The 10,472-nt window shown below is 40.0% G+C and overlaps 1 protein-coding gene across 2 annotated transcripts; it reads left to right on the top strand.

Annotated features, from left to right (window-relative positions):
- Window positions 1–2,498: 2,498 nt before the first annotated feature.
- mfap2 (microfibril associated protein 2) lies at window positions 2,499–9,664 on the top strand. Of its 2 annotated transcripts, none has more exons than XM_038279926.1 (9): window positions 2,499–2,593; window positions 3,875–3,936; window positions 5,635–5,691; window positions 5,969–5,992; window positions 6,076–6,159; window positions 6,240–6,281; window positions 6,362–6,449; window positions 7,769–7,842; window positions 9,023–9,664. In XM_038279926.1, exons 2-9 carry the CDS (start codon window positions 3,906–3,908, stop codon window positions 9,124–9,126), a joined length of 504 nt encoding a protein of 167 aa, XP_038135854.1. In that variant the 5' UTR covers window positions 2,499–2,593; window positions 3,875–3,905; the 3' UTR covers window positions 9,127–9,664. The 2 variants fall into 2 exon arrangements, with proteins under 2 accessions (XP_038135854.1, XP_038135853.1); XM_038279925.1 differs by having other exon boundaries at window positions 5,632–5,691.
- The last annotated feature ends 808 nt before the right edge of the window (window positions 9,665–10,472 follow it).

The following is a 10,472-nucleotide window of genomic DNA, read 5'->3' as shown; positions in this document are numbered from 1 at the left end:
ACTTCATCTCCACTTTGTTCTCAATGAAGACAATTTTCAATTTAGTTTATTTCTAAAGCTCCAATTCACAACACATGTCATCTCAAGGCACTTTACAGTTCATCCGGATCATACAGTCAAATTGATTCAAAATTTTATATCTAAGTAAAACCAGTTGATTGAATCGACTCATTGACTCGGATGCAACCCCTCACACTAAGCATGTTTGTAGTGACAGTGGAGAGGAAAAACTCCCTTTTAACAGGAAGAAACCTCCAGCAGAACCAGGCACAGTGTGAGTGGCCATCTGCTGAGGCCGACTGGGGTTCAAGGAGACAGAAGCAGAGATACAAAAAGCAGCTGTAAAAGGCGGCTCTATCCAGGAAACATATAGCCAGGCAGACAAGCTCCAAGCAAACTCCTATGTCAGAGGATGAAGAGAGCACATCCAGCCAGTCACAGTCAGAGAAACAGGACTACACTGGAAAAACAGACCGACAGTCCCTATGTCCTCCAGAAGTCTAAGCCTATAGCAGCATAACTATGGAGATAGCTAACTATAAGCTTTATCAAAAAGGAAAGTTTAGGAAATTTCAATAAAAAAAAAAAATTAAAAAGTTCTTACATAAGAGGGAGGCATGGCTGAATTATCGCTAATTAGATTAGATTAGATTAGCTTTATTGATCTCACAGCGGAGAAAGCGGAGAAAGAAGGTGCAAACAAGGAGGAAAAGGTGCATTAGGAATAAAAATAAATAGAAATAAAATTAAAATAAATAGAAAAATAAAAATAAGAAATAAAAAAATACAAGGGAGTAACACAGAGATTTGAGGTGACATATGTACAATCAGGATGGCTTATATACAGGTGGATTGACTTTTACATTAAAGTCTAGTAGGTAAGGAACAACGGGGAGGTAGTGGTATGACTATTATATTCATATCTCTTTTCATTGTTATGCAGATGACACACAGTTGTACATAAAAATAGACTCCACTTCTCCCACAGTTCTGCCATCTGCTTTTCACTGCTGCCTGGGGGAGATAAAGACATGGATGGCTGAAAACTTTCTACAGCTCAACAGCAACAAAACAGAAGCCATTCTCATTGGTACCCCACACCAAACCAAGTCCTTCTCCCTAAACAGTATCCCTATCTTCGGTCAAAACATCCCTCTGTCCTCATCTGTTACAAACCTTGGTGTCAAATTGGATCCACGTTCGACTCCCACATACGTCACCTCTGCAAGGTCTCTTTCCTCCACCTCAGAAACATTGCAAAACTCCGCCCCTCCCTTTCCCAACCCGACGCAGAAAAGTTAATCCATGCCTTTGTCTCCTCCAGATTGGACTACTGTAATGCCCTCCTCGTCAGGGTCCCTGGCAAAAGTCTACAAAAGCTGCAGCACATCCAGAACTGTGCTGCCCGGGTCCTGACGAGGAGGCGCAAACATGAACACATCACTCCAGTCCTCAGGTCCCTTCATTGGCTGCCCATCCAACACAGAATACATTACAAACTTTGCCTCCTCACTCACCAGTGCATACATGGAACTGCCCCTGCTTACCTCAAGGAACTCCTCACACCTCACACCGCCTCCAGGACCCTCCACTCCACCACCTCCACCCACCGACTGCACCAGCCAAGAGTCAAGCTCTGCACAATGGGAGATAGGGCCTTCCAGGCAGTTGCCCCACAACTCTGGAATGGCCTCCCAGAGTCCCTTAGGGTCCCACAGAGTGTGGAGGCGTTCAAGAAAGGCCTCCAGACAATTTTATTTAAAATGGCCTTTGAACATTAGTTAGTACTTTATCTGTGTGGTTTTATGGTTATTTTACTGTTTTGTTTTTACTACGTATGTTATTTTATTGTAATGTCTCGTTTTAACTATGTATGCTGTTTTTATTGTATGGTTTTGTTTTAACTTGTAGCACTTTGAGATTTTGTTGAAATGTGGAGTGCAATACAAATAAAATGCATTATTATTATTATTATTATTATTATTATTATTATTATTATTATATATATTGCACAGTCAGCATATTGCACAGAATATTGCACAGTCAATAAAAAAACTCTAATATAGTTGCATAGTGGTTGTTACAGGAGTTATTGTGGTTATAGTGCAGTATTATAGAGTCTAGTGGCAGCAGGAATGAATAAGGTATCAATTTGAGCATTGGAAACCGGCAGTTGGTTTAGGTAAACGGCACTCTGCAGCCTTAATGGTGGAAGTTAAACGTTTTCTGTCCAGGATGTGTGAGGTCTGCAGAGAGATGTTTTCTGACCCTGGGCCTGCACAGGTCCTGGATGGAGGGAAGGTGAGCCTCAACGATCCATTCTCTACAATACTCCACAGTTAACTCTGGATACCTTTATGGTCCTTTAGTTTGTCAGGTTGTGTTCGTTTTGTGTCCCTCATCAACTAATTTAAATGAGAATAAGTATCAGCCGTCTGGAAGTGGAGTGTGGACTTGGACTGAGGGGTGGGAGCTGCAGGAGGAGGAGGAGATTGCCTATGTGGGGTGGTACAATGTGGAGCTGCAGGATCCTCCTGCTTTCACAGGAGGCATCAGCACCGGCAGAGGTAGAAGATAAGTGAACCAGAGTTAGGTAAGAAAGCGGGGTTAAACCTAGTGAATGCATCTTGGTGTCTGCTTCTCTTTCATGATCAACTCTGATTAAACAAACTTGTCTAAAGGAGCTGATTTTAGACACATCACTGAGATATAAGATAATGAAGTGGAGAGTGCATGCAGATCATTTAACAAGCTTAAAACATTTGGTTAAGAGAGACTGAATCAGGTCATGCTTTATTTTCTATTTAATGCATTTTTAAAGTGGACATGTGGGTTGTGTTTTTACCACAGAGGAGAAGGAGGAGCCAGAGTAGTGGAGAAAAAACTAAAAAAAACTGCTCTCATGGGGGTCAGTGAGGGCACCATGCAAACTGAATATGCTTGATGTTTATAATCATAAATGGGCTCTGAACACTAGATGCTAACTTAGCATCTTCTGGTGCTGTCCTCAGTTTGCAGAGGATGAAGGTTAGGGGGGGAATGGAGGTCTCTTTAGCTTGAAAGTGGAGGACGAAAGTGTAGGAAGGAGGGGGGTCTAATTGCTCCCAGATGTGGCTGAGAGAACATATGGTTTCTGATAGCCATCGTGTTGCAGGAGAATTACTGGGTTTGTGTTTCTGTGAGTTATTCTGGTGCACAAAGACAGATTTACTGTAACCTGGGGTTTTAGTCAGAGGGTGGGATGGAGAATAACTGCAGCTAAACGTGCAGACCTGCAGCCGAGGAGAACAAAACCAGACTTTCCACCAAGCAGTTTTTTGTTAGGAAATCAGGAGGAGAGAGTTTCATGTATGGAACAGAGTCTGGATTACATTTCTGTACTCTTTCTAGGGAGCCGCTGGATCCCACACATGATCTGTTTTTTATTTTTTTTATTTTGTTGGAGGAAAGAAGAAAGTAAAGAGCAAGGGGGGGAGGGTTCGAGGAAATGACCAGTGAGTGTGACAGGGAAATGAAGGATGTAGAGACAGAGGAAGGAGGGAGGGAGGGATGGGAACAGCTCACAGTGAGATGGGGGGGGGGGTTCTGTTTCCTTTCTTGGAATGCAGCTTTGACACTCTGCTACAGCCAGGAAGAAAAGAGTAAAAAAAAAGAAACATACTGTAAGTTTTTTCAGCGTCTGTTGCTTGCGGTGGGTGTGAGGCCGGTGAGGGGAGGACGATGGTTGAAGGAGGGCACACAGAGGGGAGAGAGCAGCGGGGGGGCTGGAAAGGTGACAGAGGGCAGGGGAGAAGAAAGAGAAGAGAAAAGATTTCAGGGGACAGGAAGAAAACTTTCTTCTCTTCATGCTGTTTTGTTTCCTTCTTCTCCACAGTGTTGTAGTCAGTCTACCTCCCATAGTGACCATGAGAGTCCTCCTACTCATCTGCATGCCAGGTAACCGCCTCAGGCAGACAGCACTCAGTCATTTCACATTTTATATGTATTTTGTTGATTTAAAAAATAAAATGGTAAAACAAGCTGGTAATGATAGACAAATCTGCAGACTTTTCTTCCTGGATTTGCAGAAAGGTTTCCTGAGCGTAATTTATAGAAGACACTACAAATGTATTTTTGTGACCTCTAATTTAAACCCTCATACAAAATTAAACATCCGAACAACACAAAATAGAGACAACAAGACTTACTCATAAAAAGGAATTAAAACCAAGTTATGTAAAACTATCATTGACCCTCCTGTTAAATGGGGATTTTAATTGCCTTAACCCACATCTCACCCAGGCCTGTTACTGTTGATAATCAAGAAATCATAGGGGCATGGCTGCTCTTTTTATCTGAAATCTTCCTCCTGTGCATCAGAACAAGGTGCTTCACTCTAAAATGCCCGTCCTGCTGTGTATTAATCTAGGTGCATTTTGGCATGCAGCTGAGGGAATGTACTCAAAGTGATGACAAGTCCACATTTAAGAGGCTAAAAACTAACAAAAAGGTTTTAAAGTGATGCACTAAACATTTAAAAACAACACAAATAAAACATCCTTTCTGCCATGAAGGGTAACACACCAAGCTATAGTTTCAGGTTAACTATTTATACAAATGGCCAGTTATTGAAACCTGTTTTCTATTTACTTTGCTTATATTTGTCTGAATTAAAATGATTTTGATGATTCAAAAAAAGTTACGTGTGACAGAAAATAAGAGATGAAAATAGAGGACAGTTTGTTTTTTCAGAGAGCCCTACAGTGATTTTCCTGACCATTGGAAATGGTTTACCCTTTATAGACCGCAGTAAAATACTTTGAAATTCAAAAGTCAAGAGTGGAGGATAGAACAAGACCTTATAACTTTTGTAACTTAAAGAAAAGTATTTGCATGGAAAAAAAATCAAAGTCAATATAATTACCAAAATCAGTTATTACCTTTAAAATGGTTGGGAAAAAAAATTCAAGGGAAGCTTCTATAGGAAATTCATGAAAATCAGTTACGACATAACCCTCAGAAAAATTTTTCACTTTTTAACTTAGCTTTTGAACTATTTTACTTTGCTTAATATATTTTTTAAAAGTTTTTAACTTTTAATTTTAGTATTTTTATTGTAACACATTGCACAAAATAGGCAATATTAGCTTACTAGTGTTTTATTTTATTTTTTATGAAGCAGTTTCACTCACCTTTAATACATCGGTGGACCTTGAAAACCCTGCAGACAACATTTGACCTCATGATTCTGCCTTGTTTGCTACAGTGTGGGTTTCAAAGTTAACAAAAATGGTAACTTGGACAGTAAAGGGTTGTCAGTTTTAGTCCTGTTCCTACAGGATGGTGGAGCCATCTTCCATATGTTTCCTGGTAGACTCACTCTCCATGGGATGCCCAGTTTATTTCCAATCATGTCCCTAAACTGTCTTTAATTCAATAAGCTTTGTTGCTTGAAAGGTAATCAATTATTTTTCCACTTGTTTAAAGTCTTCCACCTCATTTTGTGCATCATCAAAAAAGTTAGAAACTGCCTAATTACAGGAGAGTGCACGCTGTAAACAAACGTCTAAAAAGGTAAATTACAAGGAGAACAAGTCCTTATAACTTTTGCCCAGCTTTCTTTTTTTTTTTTTTTTTTCTATCTGTATGCGACAGTTCTGCTTGCTCAGGCCCAGTACCAGGACCAGGACCAGGGCCAGGGTAGCTTCTTGGGTGAGTTCATTCAGAGAGTATTGACTTGCACATCTGTTCCTGATCCCTCGCTGCCCTCTGATGTCTCGTTGAGCCTCCAGGGTTTCTCCTCCCTGTCACTGTTTACCACCCACAAAGCAGCTGTTTTCAGTTCACTCTTCATACATATAAAATGCAAACGTGCTGGAAATGAAGTCATAGAATACATCCTCACCACATGGTTGCTTTCATTTGCATTCATATCACGTTTCTTTTTGGGTTTCCTTCTCACAAAATGTTTCCCCCTCCTGATTCGCAGAGTCCTATGATTATTATTCACCAGGTAAATTCCTCTCGATGTTCTTCAGTTTTTTGCTCATAAATGTCTTAGTATTAAAAGTAATTTGATTTAACTTTGTGGACCAGAACCTCAAAATAGGGACCCTTTTCCGGGATCCTCCTACCAGCAGCAGGTCCAAATCGAGCCTGCTGTCGTTCAGCAAAAGCTAGGTAAACCTGCAGGTTCCTCTGCCATGAGGCTTTTCTGACTGTTTCTCTGGTGTAAAATCAGTTTTCTCTTTGGATTCCAGATCCGGTCTTTGAGACAGAGCCAACTGAGCCTGGACCTCTTGGTGAGAAAGCTTCAGAGCAGGAAGGACTGGCACCTGATTGCAACAGAAATAAAACGATTTTTATCTTTTCTGATCCTCAGACTGCAGAGAGGAGCAGTATCCCTGCACCAGACTCTACTCGGTGCACAAACCATGCAAGCAGTGTCTGAACAGCCTTTGCTTCTACAGGTACAGGATAGATGGCCCTCAGAAATATGAGGTCTATCCCACAGACACAGACATTACTGTGATCACACTAGAGTCAAAATGTAATGGAGCTTAATGTGACCTGACCAACTCTACATTTTGGAGAAATCATGAAAACATTTACCTATAGTAGCTGCAGTCTTCCTAAGCAGCTTGGAGAGATCAGACACACGTAATGCATGAAAATCCACCCCTAACATTACATTTGTGTTTATTTATATTTATTCCTCAGAGTCCTTTCCCTCATCTTTTTGCTGCCAGTAAGGACTGAGGGTTCATGCTTTTATGATGTGCAGCTGTGCTCAAAATAACAGCAGTCCAGCGTTACTAAACAGATTAGTCATTATTTTCTATAAACGCTATAGTTCCATGAAACAAATAGTTTACTTGTGTAGCAGAGTGATAGACGGCCAACAGAATAACACTGAAAGACGGTGAGGTCATTCAGTCTGTCAAAGCGCAGAAATAAACGGGGTGCTCAGCTAAAATGCTCTTAAAACGTTAAACTGGAAACCAAAAGAGAGACAGAAGAAAAGAGTAAAGATACCAGGAGTCAACTCAAAGAGGGTCTACAGTTTCCTATAAGTGCTGTAAGCTTTGAGATGAAGCCAGGCTATAAGCATTAATCCCTAGCAACCCTGCAGGGACATAGATAATGGATTGTTAGACATTTGGTGGCCTAATGAAAACAATGCAACATTTTGTGCATCGCTGATTTTTCTGATGTGCAGATTGCTTAGCAAACAATCCCTAAGTGGTTTCAGGCCTGTTTACCACACATCGGATCTACTGAATACATTAACATACTTTGAGAGGTGATGTTGCTTTATGCCAAAATGGAAATAACATTAAAATAGGCATTTTAATAAGACAGCAACCTCAAACACACCAGGGAACATATTGCTTTCAAACCAGCAAGATTTATGTTGTGGGCCAGCCTGCCAAAACAAATCCAATAAAACTAAACATGTAGCCTGATCCCAAGGAAGATGTTTCTGAAACAAATGCAGAGATTTAGAAGCAGATTTGTATTTTAAAAGTGCAGCATTCCCAAAGGATTTTATGTGGAAATGGAGTAAAGCTTAGCTTTCCTCTGTTATTTAAACACAGCGCTGTTATTTTGAGTATAAGTGTTGATGTAAATCATAGACATCAACTTGCCTTGTTAATCTAGATTAAAAAAACTGAGGATTAAAGGATTTTTTTTGTAAGTTTCATGAGGTAAACCATGTACTGTTTGTCAGTGTGTGCTGCTAGTTTCTCTTAATACATTCTGATTTCTCTCTTGTGTTTTTGTTCAGTTTGCGACGGGTTTATGTAATCAACAAGGAGATCTGCATGAGGACCGTGTGCGCACATGAGGAGCTACTCAGAGGTGGGCTTAGACCTGCATATTACACAACAGCAAACCCAAGATGCACAATAATGAGATTCAAACACTTTCATAGTTTGGGCTGATATCAATGTCCAGTATGAAAGGTCTAGTGGAGGATGTTCTTTTTCCGGGTGGATCATCAAAATAAGTGGTCCTCGCGATTGTCAATCATTCTGGTCATATGTTTATGTAAGGATCGCCCCCATTTTCACTTACCGGTCGTGAGTCTGACGTGGAAAAATTGCAAACCTTCTTTTAGAAAGTAAGCATTGTATGGGAGATGCAAACAGTAACTTTTAAAGAGAGCGTGCATTAGGAGAATGGGCTCGTGCATGAGGAGAAATGGGCTCGTGCATGAGGAGAAATGGGCTCGTGCATGCTATCATGTGCATTTAATAGGTGTTCCCTCTCGGGAGCGAGTACAGGGTTGTGCATGTGCATTTTCATTTTTAAAGTGGAGAGGGAGGGTCTTTTCAACAATTCGTGAAAATCCTCAACTATACCTTTAATATTGCTGATTCTCAATATATACAAATAATGTGTGCTATATAATTCCCAACACTTTGGTCCATATGGAAAAGAAACCATAGTGCTGATCTTTGTTTCAGTTAAACACCCACAGTCCTGCATTGCATCATTGCCATTGTCACAAGACCAACCCCCCCACCACCTCTACCAACACATAAAGCGGCAAAATGTAAATAAATATCAGATGTTTAGTTTTACTTCTCAGACTGATACTGATATGTTTAGTGAAAACCAAACATCCTTGTCAGTGCTGATGTTTGATGCATCCATATTTACTTTAATGCTTTCTTACATGATTCCTGCCAAATAATCAAAATAAATTGATGAAGATCAGGGTCCTACCTGGATACAGAGTCACACAGGAAAAACAGCCAGGAAAAGATTCATAACCTTACAGTTATGTTTTTGGACTATGGGTACCAGGAAACAACCCATCCATACACTGGGAGAACAATCGATCTCTTTGCATGGGGATATTTTTTATTAATTCATTCATCAAATTTTTATAATAAAAAAGAATAAAAAATATTATCAAGCCAATGTAGCTACAGTTAGAAAATAAGAACATAATGATCTAATATATTAGCAGCTTCTTTATAGTGGAAGTAAAAGACGGTTGCTATCAGAGGGTAAACTGTGTGTCTTTTTCTAGCGGATCTGTGTCGTGATCAGTTCTCTCGCTGCGGTGTGATGGCGCTTAGCGGTCAGTGTGCATCGATTGGAGGAAGCTGTGGCAAAAGCTGCGGAGGCTGCTGATCCGGATCAGGAATGCTGCCTGCTGGGATACTGACTCTCCTCATTCATCCGGATGACTCCATCCTTTTGTGCGAAAAGCACTTTTAATATTTTTGTTTTTCTTTTTGTTTTTTTTATAGAGGTCTGTCCAGTAGATCCTGTTTTTACCATAAGGGATCATCAATAACACTGACGATTATCTGAGTTACTGGTGCTATAACTTTTAGAGGTGCACATAAAACCATGAAATTAATTCATATTTTTTCTGTTTTTATGTTGTGCCATAATAATCCCATTTTTTGTGTTTGTTGAAATGTTCTTGTACTTTTGTTGAAAAGCAGTCATCATTAAGATGATCAGAGCTCTGATAGCATACAGGACTCATAAGCGGGCAGCGGCTGAGCCTCTCAGCTGAAGATCAGGAGGCATGTGGAGAAACATGAGCTCAGCATCACAACAGCAATCAGTGGTTTAAAGGGGCATCCCACCACCACCTCTGTACTACTGCTTGGTTAAAGTGTCACTATAAAGACTGAAAAATAAATGTTTATACTACAGATGCTCAGTGTGTGCTTTGATTTCAACCTCTGCTTATAAATCTGAGTTAAAAGAAACAGCAGTGGGTTTAGAGCCACTGCTAGTGTTATGAATAAGCAAACTGAACATAGTATCCTTTGCACGAGGTGAAATGGCGTTGCCTCTCAGGAGCGGGTACAGGGTTGTGCATGTGCATTTTTTTTAAAGGTGAGACGGCGATTCTTTTCAAAAATTCATGAAAATCCTCCAGAATACCTTCAATATAGAAACTTTAAAGCAGCATCTGTAGACATTACCGTTCAATTTAAACCCTGAGGACAAGCAATGGAAAACTAACCTGCAGCCTATCCATAAATAAGTAGAAAAATTCGTTTAGTTGGCGACAAAATCTCTGAGGTCTTTAACGTCCTTAACGTTAAAGACCTCAGCATTAAATTGTTGCCATGACGACGATAAATATGTGAGGCAGCCATTTTGTATCTTGAGCTACGGGCTATCAATCTCAGACTTTGTCTCTTCCAACTCCCAACGTTTGCAGACCTATATTTTACAACTTTGCAGCATTCAAGATACCTTTTTTTAATTGTAATTCTTTAAAAAAATGTTTAATAGATTTTGTACCAGTTTTACCGTTATAACATAGTGACAAAAAAACAAACAAAAAAACAACAACTAGTATTTACAAAGGGGGTACATGTTAGCAACATTTCAAGAACCACTGATTTAAGGTTTCATTTATACATTTTGCTTAAGCATAAAACTATACTCTATAAAAAAGTCTCTCTGCCAACTCTGACCTATCTAACACGTGTGCATGTTGAGGAGAGAAT

Source organism: Cyprinodon tularosa, unplaced genomic scaffold (genome assembly GCF_016077235.1).
Source record: "Cyprinodon tularosa strain WSP-4 unplaced genomic scaffold, ASM1607723v1 ctg154, whole genome shotgun sequence".
In the NCBI taxonomy this organism is placed as follows: Eukaryota; Metazoa; Chordata; class Actinopteri; order Cyprinodontiformes; family Cyprinodontidae; genus Cyprinodon; species Cyprinodon tularosa.
This window is presented reverse-complemented; position numbering and strand designations above follow the sequence as displayed.

Excerpts from the sequence above, each read along its gene's own strand:
- mfap2 (XM_038279925.1), top strand. The coding sequence starts at position 3,906 with ATGAGAGTCCTCCTACTCATCTGCATGCCAG. Across the intron at positions 3,937-5,631 it reads CCTACTCATCTGCATGCCAG|CAGTTCTGCTTGCTCAGGCC; the intron begins GTAACCGCCTCA and ends ATCTGTATGCGA. Across the intron at positions 5,692-5,968 it reads GGGCCAGGGTAGCTTCTTGG|AGTCCTATGATTATTATTCA; the intron begins GTGAGTTCATTC and ends CCTGATTCGCAG.